This window comes from Sorex araneus, chromosome 6, assembly GCF_027595985.1.
Source record: "Sorex araneus isolate mSorAra2 chromosome 6, mSorAra2.pri, whole genome shotgun sequence".
Lineage (NCBI taxonomy): Eukaryota > Metazoa > Chordata > Mammalia > Eulipotyphla > Soricidae > Sorex > Sorex araneus.
In genome coordinates, this window is record NC_073307.1 from 148,463,866 (window position 1) to 148,481,701 (window position 17,836).

The 17,836-nt window shown below is 45.5% G+C and overlaps 1 protein-coding gene across 11 annotated transcripts in view; it reads right to left on the bottom strand.

The window, feature by feature from the left end:
* Positions 1-17,836, bottom strand: part of CELF1 (CUGBP Elav-like family member 1) — a 96,646-nt gene that overhangs the window by 15,820 nt on the left and 62,990 nt on the right. For all 11 annotated transcript variants that reach the window (XM_055142981.1, XM_055142987.1, XM_055142985.1 and 8 more), the window contains 6 exons: positions 8,774-8,961; positions 5,855-5,937; positions 5,487-5,535; positions 2,334-2,468; positions 1,472-1,551; positions 1,003-1,164 (listed from right to left, as the gene is read on the bottom strand). In XM_055142981.1, coding sequence (XP_054998956.1) covers positions 1,003-1,164; positions 1,472-1,551; positions 2,334-2,468; positions 5,487-5,535; positions 5,855-5,937; positions 8,774-8,961 — 697 coding nt within the window. The remainder of the gene's footprint in view (positions 1-1,002; positions 1,165-1,471; positions 1,552-2,333; positions 2,469-5,486; positions 5,536-5,854; positions 5,938-8,773; positions 8,962-17,836) is intronic.

Here is a 17,836-nt window from a genome sequence, read left to right on the forward strand (position 1 = left end):
ACCAGTCCTTTGAACCATGCCCCCAACCCATGCTGATGAGTCTGTTTTAAGTATCTTCTGCGGTCTGCTGAACACATGTTCTGCATGCAAAAGACACAAGTTCAATCCCTGGCACTGATGTCCAGTTCCCTGGCAATCTCCCAACCCCCAAACCAGGGGCTGGAGGGACAGTACAGCAGGCAAGGTGCTTGACTTGCCATGACTGACCAAGCTTAGATCCCTGGCGCCCCATATCTGCACTCGGGAGTCACTGACACCTCCAGGAGTGATATCTGAGTGCAGAGCCAGGAACATGTATGGACCAAAACCCAAAAATTGATGCTGTGAAATGGAATGTACACTGTGGCACTCATTCATTCATTTAATAGTGTTCATGTTAACTACCTGAACGCTCATGGTAATAGAAGGCTCATGGTAATGGAAGGATAAATTATCAGACTCTTCAGGAAAGATTCAATACCTACTTTAATAATACCACTTATAACCAGTAGAAAAGATATGGAAAAAAGGTATTTGGTAGCTATGCTACTTCCCTTCTCTTGGGAGTCAGATCTGATAGGAGAATGTTTCTGTGTCTTCTGGGGAGGGTGGGGAATGTATGGGGACACACCTGACAATACTCAGCTTACGTTGCAGATGAGCACTTGTGATGCTGGAGATCAAAACAGGGTGGGCCAAAAGCAAAGGCAACTGCCTTAAAACCCTGTTCTATCTCTCTGGCCCCTCTGACCTAAGACTTATGACCAGAGAGAGATTACCAAATTTTTCCTCCACTTTGGCCACATTTGGCAATGCTCAATGAATGTTCCTTCTCGCTGAGTGCTCATGGGACAATGCAGTGTTGGGAAGCAAACTTGAGGCCCCGGCATGCAAACCGGGCGCTCTCTACTTCCCTGGCCCACACTGTCTGAACTCCTTACGGAAACTGTTAGTCAGGGACAGCAGAAGAAGAGACAGCCAGGAGCTTGCACAGTCCGCAGAGAGCAAACCACAAAGACTCACTGCTAAATACTGGGGTCCGAGAGTATTTAGACCAGCGAGGTTTCCCCACACAGATGCCGCGCTGATTTGCTGCATCTGCTGCTGGAGCTGCTGGGCCATTCTCTTCTGCTCTTTGTCCTTCTGTGTATCAGCAAATTTGACCACCATGGGAGATGAGCAACCCTATAAAAATATCAAAATCAAGAGTCAAACTCTTCCTTCAAGATGAAGGGTGAAGGAAAAAAAAATTCCTTTCTAGTGAATAAGAAAGTTGCAGTCTAATTTCATTTACTGCCAAACAATCTTTTTCCTGATAGACACAAGGGACAAAAGACAACTTAAAATAACAACTACTTCCAATATATCAATTCTGTGGGGAAAAAAAAAAAAAGCATGTTTTTCAACTTTAAGATGCTGGGTCCTCCTAACCTTCGGGCAGTCAGGAGCCATGCACTAAGGAACTTCCCCCTCTTGTTCATCTGTTCCCTACCTCCATGGTCTGTGCTTGGTGCATTGCCTTGATAGCTGTCTGTGCCATGGCTCTTGTTGTAAAAGTCACAAACGCACAGCCTGGTAAGAGAGGAATCAACAACTCATCATTTATTTATTTGACATTTACTGAGCAACTATTAAATATCAAGTTGATATAAACACAGTTTAGTGATATAAACACGGTTCTTAGCTTCAGAGTAAATGAGCTAGCAAAAGAGATAGATTTGTTAACACTGTACTTTAATCAAAAATCAGAGAGGCACAGATGGAAAGAAACTTCTTGAGAGATAAAGGGAGAAAGCGTACACTCTAGTTCTTTAGAAGGAAGTGTGTCCATTGTGGAATTAAGTTATGTTTGGGGTGCTGCCAGGAATTGAACCCAGAGCCTCACACATGCAAGTCAAATGCTCCATCACTGAGCTAACATCCCCAGCCAATATGAGACTTAATGCATGATACCTAAAAGCAGAATGGAGAATTCTCAAGAAGGCTGGATGAATACTAGAGAGGTAACTTGATGGGACTCGTCATGACGCGGCCAAGAGATATATAACACCAAACCCAATCTCTCCATCATTACATGGCCGTCAACCTAGGGAGAGCTGGTTACCTCAGTTCAGTTCACAAGAGATTACAGGACAATGAGCTACGTGGCTCAGAGGTAGAGAACATGCCCTACATGTGAGGCCCTTCCCTCCACCCCCCAAAACCCGCCCCTATAGCTGTGTGACTCTCAAATCAGAATGCCAAAAATTCAACCCTAGCACTCGAACAACAAATGAAGATTTACATGTAAGAAAATTATCTTTAAATGGTAAAACAACAACAGCAAGAGCAACAACAACGAAACCTGCACCCACCTCGACTCAGACCATCAGGTCCCCGCAATATCCGGCATTCTTCAATCTGTCCAAATGAAGAGAACATGACTCGGATGTCATTTTCAGTGCACTTCTTGGAAATCATGCCAATAAACAGCTTCCTGTCTTCCACTGCTAACAGAGTAGAGCACAAAAGGCTTAAATATTCTTGTAAGAGGCAGTGCAGCACAGACTCTGGACTCACACCACCTGGGCTGGAGTCCAGGCTCTGTGCTTCTGTATCATATTTTACAGATTACAAGATACACCTTCCCACATCAATAATTCTGCATTGCCTCTTAAAATTACATGAGCGGCTAGAGAGAGTACATGGGTTAAGGAGCTTGCCTTGAATGTGCTGACCCCACTGTATCCCTGGCATCACATGCGGTCCCCAAAGTATTTCCTGGAATGGCCTCTGAGCTCAACCAGATATGGTCCAACACCACCTCCACCAAACTCGGAAACACTAAATGAAGACTATCTTAAATTTGTAAGTGGAACATGTAGATAAAACATAGCAGTGTTGACTTTGTGCAAGTTTACTTAACCAGGGCCAGGAATGCAGCTCAGCGGTTAAGTTATGTTTCACATGTGAGGCCCTGGGCTTGACGCCTGGTATAGTTAAAAAAAAAAAAAAAAAAGTTACCCATTCTATGCCTGTTGAAAGTTAATCATTTAGCTTCCCTCTATTCTAGAAGAGCCCATGTCTCTCCTGAAAACACAGCTTTTCTTTCTCTCCCCTCAGACCTCTCTAAATTTCTTTCATTTTTAAAAAATTTGTTTCATTCATGGGTCACACCCGGCAGTGCTCAGGGTTTACTCTAGGCAGGGCTTGGGGGACCATACAGGGTGTTCAGGATCGAACCTGGGTCATCTGTATGCAAGGCAAGTACCCTACCCACTGTACTATCTCTCTGGCCCCTCTAAATTTCTTTGAGAAAAACTATTTTGCTTCACCGAAGGGGAAAAAAGGTAATTACATGCCTGTTTTCTCATCAGAGAACAGGGATACCTTGGTTTACCTCAAAACTAGCTAGAGACATTAAATACAGACTTGATGTCTTAACATCTCGATTCATAGTAATATTTGCTTCCTATTAGCAATATTAAGTTTTGGGCTGAGAGATAGCTAAACAGGCAGGACGGAGCATATTCTTTCCATGTAGGAGCACTGGATTTGATCCCCAGCCCCACATGGTCCCCCAGGAGCACACCCTTACACTTACAGGTGTGCTCCCCGGCAGAGGGGAAGATTAGAGTAAAAGGAGAGAGGAGAGAATGGGGACAGGAGGGAGAAAGAGATGAAAGGGCAGAGAGCAGAGGAAAAAAGTCTATAAACTCTACTGATGCAAAAAACCAGAACACACCTTTGAGTGAAAGAAACTATCCACTTTCCTTGACTAATAGTTCTTAATAGGACTTATTCCTCTTTCCTAACTTGCCCATCCTCTTACTCCTATGTCTGCACATAAGAATTATAGTGACCAGGGCTGGAGCAATAGCACAGCGGGTAGGGCGTTTGCCTTGCACGTGGCCAACCTAGGATCGATTCCCAGCATCCCATATGGTCCCCTGAGCACCACCAGGGGTAATTCCTGAGTGTAGAGCCAGGAAACCCCCTGTGCATCGCCAGGTATGACCCAAAAAGAAAAAAAAAATTATAGTGACCAAAGACATGCCAATTTCACTTTAAAATGTTCTTGTGTCGGGGCCGGAGAGATAGCACAGCGGGTAGGGCGTTTGCCTTGCACGCAGCCGACCCGGGTTCAAATCCCAGCATGCCGTATGGTCCCCTGAGCATGGCCAGGGGTAATTCCTGAGTGCAGAGCCAGGAGTGACCCCTGTGCATCTCCGGGTGTGACCCCCCCCCAAAAAAAAAAAGTTCTTGTGAAGATATCAATAGGCATTACATGAGAAAATAGACATAAACCATTTAACCATATACCTTCAATGTTTATATACGTAACAATTCATTCCTTGTACAGGAAGCAGCAACATGAAATTTGCCATTTTAACTATCTCTAAGTTCAGTGACATTTAGTGCATTTACATTATTATGCAAATTGTCATTACTGCTGGAACTTTTTCATCAAACTGAATTCCTTATTTATTTATTTATTTATTTATTTATTTTTGCTTTTTTTTTTTTTTTGGGTCACACCCAGCGATGCTCAGGGGTTACTCCTGGCTCTGCACTCAGGAATTACTCCTGGCGGTGCTTGGGGGACCATATGGGATGCCGGGGATCGAACCCGGGTCGGCCGCATGCAAGGCAAACGCCCTACCCGCTGTGCTATCGCTCCGGCCTGAATTCACTATTAAACAAGGATGAGCCTCACGCATGAAGGAACCGGCAGAGGAACCCAGGTATGTGGGACCCGGGGCTGAGACTCCAAGCCTACTCGGATTAGGATTAGGCTCCTCCACCCAGATCTCCCATTTTCCAGTTACTTGGTAGTCACACCCACAAAATGTCCCCAGGAGCCGTGTAATCCATTAACGGCCAAGATCCAGAGACTATAAAACAAAGCTCCCAAAACTTTGTTATAGCCTCTTACAGCCTAGTTCTCCCTCTCAGAGAACCTGGCAAACTACCAAGAGTATCTTGCCCACACGGCAGAGCCTGGCAAGCTCCCTGTGGTATATTTGATATGCCAAAAACAGTAACAATGATGGGTCTCATTCCCCTGACCCTGAAAGAGCCTCCAATATGGCACCATTGGGAAGGACAAATAAAGAGAGGCTGCTAAAATCCCAGATTAGGACAAATGGAGGCATTACTGGCGCCCACTCGAGCAAATCAATGAACAACCGGATGACAGTGATACAGTCAAAGATTTCTGAAGACTCATTCTCACTTATTCTATTGTTTGTTTTGGGGCACACCTGGCAGTGCTCAGGGATCACTCCCAGTGGGCTCAGGGAGCCATATGGGATGCAGGGAATCAAACCTGGGTCGACTGGAAGACAAGCATCCTACCCACTGTACTATTACTCCAGCCTCTCTCATTTATTCACAGACCTATTTAAATGGGGGGAAAACCCAGAGAGCTTAGATGCCAGGATACTGAGCACAATACTATCTGGATAACCTAAAAATAGCAAACTAGGAATCTTATAGGAGCGGACTTTTACACCGTTTTTACTTACCATTGTTCTTCTCACTGTCAGCAGGTTTCATCTGTATAGGATGATGCATCTTCAAAAAAGAAAATATAAATGAACAAAGGCTTTTAAAAAATATAAGAACTCAAAAAAAAAAAATCAAAGCTTTCTTTTTGAACTCAAATCTGACTTGTGTACCCTCACCCCCAAGGCAATTATGAGTCAAAAAGTCAAAATGCGCTGGGCAAGGGGCTCTACTGCCATCTTTTCTCCTCTGAAATGTCACCACTACATCCACTTTACACCAGTTCCTTGAAGTCACCCACCCCAATTCTCACTGTGTGCCTGTGCGTTTTCCGTGCACCCAAACCTCCGTTCCCCTAGTTCATCGAGTTCATGGAGGAGTGTCTTACCCCTGGGAGGACCTTCATGTTGTGAAGAGCATTCTGAGCTTCTAGTGCAGCTTTACGGGTGTAAAATGTAACAAAACAGCACCCTGTAACAAATAATATTTTATCACATCAAACCAATCTTTTGAAAGCAGACAATCCCTAAAGCATACCTTCCTCCACAGAGAGAATGGAAGGACCTGAGGGTTTCTTCAGTTAGCAAGAGGAGGAGCCCCGAGGACAGTACAGTGGGAAGGGTACTTCCTTGCAAGCCCAGGATTGATTCTGGTATCCCAAGCATGCCAGGAGTGATCCCTGAGCACAGCTGGGTGTGGCCTCAAAACCAAAACAAATATATTGAAACAGCCAGAGGGAAGAGAGGGGTCGGAGAGCAATGTGCAAGAGTCACTCAACGGAGCCTCCCAGAGGCGAAGCACTGTGCTCGAGCTCTTTGAGCTATCTCCAACTCCCATTAAAATGCTTCACTGCTTTGGGTCACACCTGTTGTGCTCAGGGGACAACGTGTGGTGCTGTGGATCCTGCAAACACCTGACCTGCTGTACTCCAGCTTTGGCCCGTCCATTCAGTTCCTTACAGGGCCTGTAAACCCGTCTCTGAAAGATGACCTCCCAGAGTTGTGGTGACAGGTAAAGGAGTGCAGGAGCACATGCTTTGTATGCAAAGGCCTAGACTGGATCCCTGGCACGAAAGGGTGCCCAGAGTGCCCCTACGAGCAATTCCCAAGGACGTGAAAAGCTAGAACTGCACTGGATAGTACAACAGCAAGGCACTTGCCTTCAACAGTTGGCTCAGGTTTGATCCCAGGTACCCCATCTGGTCCCCTGAGCCCTGCCAGGAATGATTTTTGAGTCTAGGAATAAAGGCTGAGCACCACTGGTATGGCTCCAAGACAGGAAGGAAGGGAGGAAGAAAACCAGAGGGGGTGGTAGCTTCCCCTGACCACCACTGGGTGCGGTCTAAAATCCAACAACGAAAAACAAAACACAACCTCCCTTACAAGGCACACAGTACAGCAGGTACTGATCTTGCCTTGTACACGGCTGAGCTGGGTTTCATTCTGGGCACTGCCAGGAGCACATCTAGGTGTGGCCCCCAAACAAACCACAGAACAGAAAGATAAGGCACAAACAAGACAGCCAGGGGTCCTGTAGTTCTGTGGCTCGTAGCAGACCAGGAATCTTCCTCAGAAAGTTATTTTTCTTTGCATTGTAACCAATTTCTACCATATGCTTCAAAAATAATAATCATTTGTGACCAAACAAGAAAAACCTCTTTATGGCTTTCTTTGGGTTTTTGGTTCTCATCAAATACAAATAAAATTTCTAACAGACATGGCACAGCCTGAGATCCAGACTTTTGTGTTTCAGTACCTTTATTGGAAATAGAAGGTGTGTCTTGTCATCCTATGAGATACTATACAAATTTCTTTCAAAATCATTGATAATTAAGATTTAAGACTACTCTATGCTATACTGCTGGTCCTTTTAAAAAATGTCATTACTGCATACATATTTTTATTAGCTAGATACAAAAGGAGGCAACACATACTCCTAGAACCTCTACTATTATTTGTATCTTATTTTATTTTTTTAAATTTAATTAATTTATTTTTCTTTTTGGATCACACCTGGCAATGCATAGGGGTTACTCCTGGCTTATACACTCAGGAATACTCCTGGCACTACTCAGGGGACTATATGGAATGCTGGGAATCAAACCCGGGTCAGCTGCGTGCAAGGCAAATGCCCTACGGCTGTGCTATCAGCTCCAGCCCCTCTACTATTAATTTAAAACATGACAATGATTCTTGCTTATGCCTGCACTGTAAAAGGCTTCACAGAAACTGGTCATTTGAAAAAATAACAGTATCTGTGTGTATATTGGGCAAAGCTCATGCGTATCTCCTACCAGTAGCCCTGTAAAACTTGAACTCTACTGAGTATTTCTGGAAGCAACACAGCTGTTCTATCTTTTCCTATTCTGTACGCTACACCAATAAAACTAGTCCTCCCAAGAGGCTAATGCATCCTATGTGGCCTTCTTAATACTGTGGAAATCCAAGAACAGTGACAGGACAAGGAGAGTCTTTAGTCTTCTTTCAGCGTTTCCTAGTCAAAAACTAAAGAAACCTTTATGGCTGTGACTGGGGATGAAGCTCAGAAGTAGATTTTTTTTTGTTCTTGGGTGACACCCAGTGAAACTGAGGGCTCACTTCCTGGTTCTGTGCTCAGGGATCACTCTTGCCAGTGCTTGTCAGACTATACAAAGCAAGCACCTTACCAACTGTACTACCTCTTCTGCCCCTCAATGGCAGAACATCTGCATATCTGAAACCACGGATCCATCCTCTGGTACCAGACACCTGCATCCCCACCCCCTCCAAAAAAGGGGGTGGCCACACCTGGCAGTGCTCAAGGATCACTCTTGGCAGGGCTTGGGGGACCACATGTGTGCTGGGGATCAAACCTGGGTCTGCAACACGCAAGGCAAGTGCCTTACCTTTTGTACACTCTCTGGCCCCAAGAGAATTCTTGGTTTGGTTTTTGAGCCACGCCCAGTGATGGTCAAGAGACCACTCGGTGCCAGGAACTGACCCTGGGCCTCCTACTCTCAGCATGTGCTCTGCCTGCTTTCTTTCCAGTCCTTAAATAGAAGCCTACGGGGCTGGCATTACGGCTTCACTTTACTTTTGACATGCCGTCACAAAGATTCAATGAGGATGGGAGGTGTCTGGATAGAGAGCTCGGTGGTAGACTGGGCCTGACTCTTGAACTTCACCATTCACCAACAGTGCTCATGATACACCCTCGCTTTCCTAATACATTTGTTCTAAAACATAGATCTGACATACAAGAGTGGAATTTCCCACCCTGGATGACCACAGGAGACATCAGAGATCACACAGAAAACCCAAGGCCTCACCTTTGCTCTGCGGAGGGTTCTGGCTCCTATCCCTTAGCACATTGATTTCATAGACAGCACCATATTGTTCGAAGAGCTCCCGCAAGTCCTTCTCAGACCAGGTTCTTGGAACCTGGCCCACAAACATTTTGATAGCGTCCAGATCCGGTTGGTCTGGGTGGTCCAGGGTGCCGTTCATTTTCTTTGAGCTGTAGGAGGTAAAACACAACTTTTATTATGTATTCATGTTGCTTTCCGGAGGGAGTCCCCCACAACCAGCCCATCCATTCAAAATCTAAATTAGTTCCTGGGGAAGTAGAGGTAAAATTCTATGTCCATCCAATTCAGCAGAGTTCCCAGGTCCTCCCTCACCACGGCCATTTCCTACATTCTCTGGCCCTTGGTTAACAAAACTTTTAAAAATGCCTGTGAAAATAGCAGAAGACTATTACTTCTAAGAATAAATGCAAATGCGACCACAGAGAGAGCATAGAGCAGGTAAGGCGCCTCCCTTGTATATGGCCAAGTCGGGTTCTAATCCCCGGCATCCCATTATGTTTCCCTGAACAGATTCAGGAGTAAGCCCTGAGCACTGCTGGCCATGCCCCCTCCTGTCCAAAAATAACAATAAAAATAATAAATGAAAAGACGCTGATTTCTAAGGTCTAAACTGAGAACTGACTAGAATGTTGTTGGTCTTTTAATATTGTCTCTTGTGAAAAACGTGTCCAAGTTAGTCAACCAAAATCAAATCTTACTTCACAAATGATTGTAAAACCAAAAAATACAATCTGTAAGTTTATTTCTAAGTTACCTAATTTCCTGCTTTTCCTCTTCTAAGACTTGAGCACTCAGTCCCCTATCATCTGCAACCATCACAATGTCTAAAATTTCTCAAATCTGTCACACTGAACATGCGCTGCTCCTACTCTGAACAAGGCCTGTTAGCACTACACATGTTCACACTCAAAAAGAATCCAAATTCTCATGCCTGTTTTAACATTGTAGGTTCTTTGTGGCTGGACAGATGCAACAGATACTTGCATAGGCTGGCCTGGTTCAATTCCTGCACCTCACGTGGCTCCCTGAGTGCAGAACCAGGAGAAACACCTGAGCAAAGCCGGCTAAGCACCCCCACCCCGATCTTATAGTCAGGGGGTGTGGTCAGTCGGATCCAGCAGTGGCTTGGGGGCTACTCCTGGCTCTATGCTCACAGATCACTCTTGGCAATGCTCAGGGATTAAAACCAGAAGCCAAGTAAGCACCTTAACCCCAGAGCTACCTCTCCAGTACTTAATCATAACATTTATCCAAATCATATTCCAAATAACTAGCCAGATTAATATTTATTTGCTGCTTAAAACTGCAATCATTCCTCTGTATTCTAATTTGTCATGCTCTGATAACCAATACTAAAAAATGATAATTTTCTTTAAAAGCAAAATAATTTTTCCACCACTATCTTCTAAGTATTTCAAGATTCTTGAAAATACAAAATCTGAGAAGCAGTTCAACCTAATTTCTAAATATCTTATAATAAAATAGCCATGTGGCTATTTCTCATCTTTGCTGAATCCTGTAGTAACTAAAAAGCAAAAGACAAAAAAGAACATAAAGACCTGGAAAGTAAGTTTCAGGAAGACTGTCCTTTTGGGAGGGCATACCCAACAGTGTACGCAAACCATCTCTCTGGCCCCAAGGCTCTTATTGGTTCTAATTTCCACCTTTATTACAGTACTGACCACCTTTTAACATAATCTGACTGTCTCTACCTCTTCCAACTAGTTAAAAGCTTTTGTTGGGAAGATGAGCATACCCAGGGTTTGTTTACTCCTCCTGGTTCTGCTTGCAATTCACTCCCAGGGGCCTTGGGGGTCTATATTGGACTGTCAGAAATTGGTCCAAGGTCAGCTGCAAGCAAGACAAGTGCCTTACCCATTGTACTACTGCTCTGGCTCCTCATTAGCTTTTGAAGAGAAATTTTAATTTCCATTTTATGGTTCTGTTTTGTTTTCTGGGCAGTGCTCAGGATTTGCTCCTGGTTCTATGCTCAGGGATCATTCCCGGAGGGCTCTTGGGACTAAACAGAAGCCGGAGATCAAACACAGATTGACTGTGTGCAAGGAAAGAATCTTCTTTCCTATTGTACTATGCTCCAGATCCTAATTTCATTCCTATGAAAACACCAGGTACAGTTAGCATGCAAACACGAGATAGAAGGAGTTTTTAGTTCTCCAATTTCCCCTCTATGCATCTAACCTGAATAGAAATAAATCGAAATGAAAGCTGTTCAGAGAGGGTTACATTAAAGAACAGGTAATATAATCTAGCTCCGAGCATTACTTATTGCCAAAGATTAAATGCACCCATCTCTCACTCCCTTCCCTTTTTTTGCTTCTGGGTCACACTTAGGGATTACTCCTGGTGGGGTACTGGGAGCCATCTGGGTTGCCCAGATCAAATCCAGGTAGGCTGCATACAAGGCAACACCTTGCTTTCTGTATTACTCTCTGGCCTCCATCTTCTCTCCTGAACTATTTGGAATGCACTGTTTTAGTAATTTTCCATTAATCTATTAACTTAATACAATGCATTGGAAAGTCATTATGAAACCATGATTGGTGGCTAGGGATGTGGTTTGGTGTTAAGAGCACGGACCTGGTATATGAGATCCTGGGATCACACACACACAAGTATAATTTATACATATGTAACTATATGCATGCATGAAACTTATGTAGCTATTAAAAGTCTGACCCTAAAAAACTAGGATTGTTAAGACAGTACCATTGGGGGTGTGGGAGGTAGGGGGCACTGAGATAAGGCACAGTGGGTTAAGACACCTGAACTGCACACAGCTGACTGGTTTAGATCCTCAGCATCCCATATGATCCCCAGACTGCTGCAAGGAGTAGCCCCTGACCGCTGCCAGGTACAGCCCTTAAACAAACCACCCAGGGGCCAGAGAGCTAGTACAAGAGGTAAGACACTTGCCTTGCATGTGACAGTCCTCCCCGCCACCCCCCAAAAAAAGCAAGCACAGGAGTGCAAAAATTTACCTTTGGGGACCCTGGTTAGATCCCTGGACCCTAGACCCTGGGTCCCAGCACAGCAGTAACTGAGTACTCCACTCTCAGGCCTGGAACCACTGGGCATGCCTGGCAGAGTACAGCCAAGAGTGGCCGTCAGGCCTCCCTGGGCACTGCTTGGGAGCACCCCACCACTACCACAAAAAAATCACAAAAAATGCTTTTCACTTTACAGAGGAGCTAGAGAGACAGTACAGAGTTGGGAGCATCCTGAGCATCACGAAGTATATTCCAAAAACAAATGAGTAACTGCTGATCTCTAATCCTGTTTCTATTCTAGGAAGGGCTACTCTAACCCCTCAGTGGTGCTGAGAACGTATTCATTCCAACAAGGAAGATGTGTCTCCTCTCATAAAGGGCAGGGGTCTTCTCAGTTTGTTTCTTCCAATGACATTTCTCCACGTGATGCAGCAAAAGTGAGAGATCACAAGCAATACACGTGAATCATGGTTTTTCCAAAATTCCCATGGAGACCTTGGATTTTCTTCTGTTACTTAATGTCCACATCCTCTTGAAACCACCCTCCCTTACCCATGCTGTGTAGGTCAACTCAATAGCCAAGACAGTCTCAGGCACTGCAGCTACAAGTGCCCAAGATCAGGGTTGGCCTTCAAACAAGAAATTTTAACAGTAACTGGAAGGAGTCATTTAAAATATGCCTCAAATAGGGGCTGTACAGCAAATAGGGTGCCTGCCTTGCACACAGCCAACCTAGGTTCAATTCCTGGCATCCCATATGGTCCTATGAGCACCACTAGGAGTGATCCCTGAGTGCAGAGCCAGGAATAAGCTGTGAGCATGACCGGTGTGGCCCCCAAACCAAAAATATGTAATATACATGTATATAAAACATAAATCAGGCACTGGTTGAGTGCAGCACAGCAGGTAGAGTGCTTGCCTTGCAAGTGGTTGACCTGGGTTCGATCCCCGGAACTCCGTATGATGCCTTTAGCTTGCCAGGAGTGGCCCAAAAAGGGAAGAAGAAGAGGGGATGGGGAAAGCTCAACAATAAGATACAAACAAAGCAAAACAAAAACAAGCCCCCTGCCCGCCTCAACTCAAGGCTACAGCGTTTTATTTTGATTGTATTTTACAAGAGAAGGGTAGGGGGAATCAGGACAAGGTCCAAGCACCTTGAGCCCTGGTAGCGTTCAGCAAGCTATCATACCCAGATGCTGTGGGAACATGCAACAGGTGTAATGAGGGACCTATTCCTTCCTTCACTTAATGCCGGGCCTTACACAAGCCAGGCAGTGTCAAATGTGATATATAATGAGGAATAGAGAAAATTTCCGTGTGCTTGATAACAGCAATAAAAGAGAAGGGACCCCGTGGAGACAGATGTCTATGGCATGGGCAGCCACGAGGGCTCAGGGAGATGGCTTAGGTCAGGGACACCTGCCTTACTTACTTACTTACTCCAGGACTACCATTTGATTCCCGGCACCCCATGGCCTTGAGCATCCCTGGTTGTGGGCTGGTGGCCCCTAAGAATTGTTTGGGAACCCACTTCCACCCAAAAAAACACAAAAAATAGACCAAAAACCCCGTGCAGACTTCAGCCACAAGTTTTCTCATCCACTGCTACCGCATCAAAAGAGGTAAGAAACAATGCCTTTCCAGGCCAGACCTTCCTCACACATATGTAGTGTGCATGCTGAAACAAACACTGCAGGGGCCGGAGAGATCGTTCAAAAGGCTAGAGCCTATATTTGGGGCTCAATCCTCGGTACCACAAACACCAAGAGTGGCTGCGACTGGGTGTGACTGTCCACCTACCCACTCCCTTAATAAAAGTAACCACTGCAAGAGCTGGGGATGTGGCTCAGTGGCAGAGCACAAGCCTCTCCTGTACAAGGCCCGGGATCTAGCCGAGGCGCCGCAAATAAAGATAACCCACACACAAACAAGCCACCTGGGACGAGACTGCTAGTGTGCGTACCAAAGCTCCAGAAACATCCTTAAATTTGCGTCTCCCCTCCTCATTTAATGACGAGCTCCCTGGGGCTAATGATCACAAATCACTTATACTTATTACACCCACTGAAGGACAACATCGAATCCGAAATCCCCCTGGAGAAGAATCTATGATGTCCCTGGTGTTTGTTAGGAGACAAGTATGTGGAAATTCTTCTGTCCCATGGAACCTACCTAGACCTGGGAATAAGATGAAAGGAAGGAAAAGCAGAGCTTGCAAGAGAAGCCAGGGAGGAAGGGATCTAAGAAGGAGGCCGGTATCTTAGAGGAAAGGCAAGGCACGAACCCACCTCTTTTTGTTTCAGCTCTGGCAGAGGCAGCAATAAAAATAACAGACCCTGGCAAATCATTAAGAATGAGGACCTGATGGGGCTGGAGTGACTGTACAGCGGCAAGGGCTCTTGCCAGCACCCAATATAGTTCTTGAGCCCAGCCAGGAGTGATCCTTGAGATCAGAGCCCAAAATAAGCCCTGAGCACTGCCAGGTATGGCCCCTAAACAAAACAGCAAAGAGTAACTGAGGAATAAAGATAGAGACTACTTCCTTGCTTTGATTCTCACAGGAACATACTTGGAGGGGTGGGGGGTGGTAAGAGAACAGCAAATGTGCAAGATGGGGAGGAAAAACAAAACCTCTTTCTCTAGGGTTGGGAAGGTGGGTTTGAACCACCCTCATGAGAAATTTAAACACTTTATTGTTATCACAACGCTCTCCTCCATAGAGCAGCTCTGTAGAATCTGAGGTAGGCTAATCTAATCAGTGTCTCCTAACCAACCCACTTCCACAGAGCAGAAAAGTCACAGCTCAAAAGCGTGAAAGGGGCAGTGTGGTAAATGTACAGAGGTTCCTGCTATGCATGGATGAAACAGACTCATATGCAATGTCCAGCTCAAGCACGTCTCAGGATATTCAAATAAAAGGTGTCCAGGGGATGCAGGTAACCATTACCAAGGACACAATTCCACTTCAGAGTGATGAAAATCGAATTAGCGGTGAAAACTCAAAATTTTGTGGATACAGTAAAAACCACAGAGCTGTACTCCTTCACAGTATAAAAATGTTAAGATTAAACCTGTGTGGGTTAAAACTCAGTTTGAGAGAAAGAGGAGATGATAGGTTGGAAGCCACATTGCAGCCAGTTTCAAGGCGGGGCAAGAGCAGGGGTGAGAGTGATAGAACAGAGGGTGAGCACTTGTCTTGTACACGTCAATCCAGTTTGATGTCCAGTACCCCTATGTCCCTGAGCCCAGTCAGGAGTGATCCCTGACACTGGTGATGAGATTTGTGTTGAGAAATTATATATCTAAAACTCAGCTATGAGTAACTTTGTAAATCACCTTGTAAATCGATTAAAAGGGGGGGGGGAACACCCAACAAATATCTAGGCAGGAAAGAGCAGGAAGTACAGAGAGTGTGACCCCTGGGGCCCTGATCAGAAAGAGGGAGTTCTGGGGCTTCTTACCATGGAGGTCCCTGTATTCCAAGGCTCCAGGCATGCCGACAAGAAAATCCTTCAAACTGTGTGCACCTGGTGTCTGTTCCTTGCAGACAGGCTGGTATGCCTGTGCAACAGTGCGCGCGCATGCTTTCTCTCTCTCTCTCTCTCTCTCTCTCTCTCTCTCTCTCTCTCTCTCTCTCTCTCTCTCTCTCTCTCTCTCTCTCTCACACACACACACACACACACACACACACACACACACACACACACACACGGGCACCATGGCAACCTCCAGGGAGCATCACAACCATAACCTTGTGCCTCAACCAAGTGAGCACCTGTGCAAGCACTATGAATACAGGTGGCAGCCTGACATATGACCCTCGGTGAGCACCACGGCCAATTTGTGAAACCCTCAGTTATCGCAAAACATCAATGACAAAAGGAGGGAGAGATCAAAAATCAATGTAAAGGGGTTGAACACTGGGAAGCAGCAAAGCATACAGTTACAATCAAGGGTAATCTGAGTCACAAAATTCTGTCTCTGGGGATGATTTATCTGGTGTATGGGAATGTTTTTCTTACCATTAAGTCCTCGTCATGGCATTTAATGTGATTTTGACCTGTTAAAGAACCTTATCATAAAGACATGTCTAAACTTATATTATTTTAGAGAAAAGGCATAGGATCCATCTTAAACAAAACAGCTGGCTAATTTTGAGGGTCACTCCCCAAAGTATTTCATAAAGAACAATTTAGATTATTACCCACACCTATTAGACCTAATCCCAGGGTAGAGAAACTAACATACCTAGGCCGTAACTCAGGTTTAGAATACTACCTACGTATTTTCTAGGGAAGAGCTGACCATTTAATAATACTCTTGGTTTCAGGGTTGTTTTGAGGCCACATCAGGCTGTGCTCATGGCTCACTCCTGGCTCTGAGCTCAGGAATCACTCCTGAAGGGACTCGGAGGACGATATGAGGAGCTGGGGACTGAACCTGGGACTGAACCAGCAAAGCAAGCGCCCTACCTGCTGCACTATCTCTCCAGTCCCTACTCTGATGCCTGGTTAGAGTATCTAAAATCAAGAGTTTTGTGTTCTACAAAGTCCAGCATTAAGCCTCAAGTGTAGCTGGAACTCAAGGCCAGCGTGGCATCTTAGCTGTGGACTGCACTAGTGTCGCTGGGGGAGCTCGGGGACCAAGAGGGAGTCACTGCAGGCAGTGCAATGGGCCATACCCTGTTAGTCTCAGTGCTGGGGCCAGTGCAATACTCGGGATCAAACCCAGGGGCTCACACATGCAAGACACTCTACCACTTCCAGGCCCGATGATGGTACCTTTTGTTGGGATGGTCCTTTCTCAACATTTTTGTAAGATGGCAGGTCTTCTCATTCTCATGTTCAAAACCCAGACAAATTGCCAAACAAAACTGACGAGGTTTGATCTGGGGAGACAGCAAGGGTGTCTGACCCTTGGGCATTTTCAACCCTCCCCAGATGTGGCCCAGGAAGCCCGTGAACAGCATGGGGCAAGAGCAGTTCCACATCCAGCTGCCCTAGCATTTGGCCAGAGTACCACCAGGAGTGAGCACTGCTCTGAAGGCAACCACCACAAGAGACAAGGTGGCAAAGGACAGGGATTTTGGGGCGTGGAACACAGCTGACATCCTTGAAATCATGTAGTACATTGCATTTTCTTGAAGACCAAAGGGAAAACTGGAGGTTGAAGAGGAGTGGACCTGCCAATCCAGGATTCTGTAGACTACCGACATTCTAAGCTATTTCTCTGGATGAGTCCGAGAATTTGATCATTAAAACAAACAGACTTCGCCAAAGAGCATTTGAAAACTGCTTGCCCAATCCAAAACAATAGAGCTACAATTAAAAAAAAATCTTCGGGCCAGAAAGAGTCTAAGGGTTAAGTTTCTTACCCAGCACACCGTTTGGCACTAGTTGGATTCCCAGCACCAACTATAGTCCCTAAGCACTACCAGGTGTGAGCCCTGAGCAATGCTGGGTATGGTCCAACCCCTCCTCCCCGCACGCCCCAATCCTCAAAGAGCTGGAGCAAATGCTGTGTGAGCAGCAGATATGGGTCCCAAGCATAACCAGCAGCGTGTCCCTTGCACTGAGCCAGGAACAGGCCTTGAGCAATATCAGATATGGCCCCAAAAAACAAAAACAAAAGTCGTGGGAGACAACTCAAAGGTCCGAATGCATGCTCTGCACACTGAAGGCCCCAGGTTTGATCCCCATCACCAGCTGACTCCCCAAACTCTACTGGGAATGGCCCTGGTGACTCCAAGAGCACTGCACTGCTGGAAGTGGCCCCAGGGACTCCTGGAGTATTAGTTGAGAAATCCTCACACACATCCCCCACCCAAATCTTGCAATCAATCACATGGGAAAACACTGCAACTTAAAGAAAATGACGCCAGCACACTTGAGTTCATATCGTTGTCATATACAAAATACATCGTAAGTACAGTTAAAGCCCTGAGGAAATCAACAGTAATTACATAGAATCAGACTACAATAAAAAGTAATAATGTGGACTTTTGCTACCTCACCCA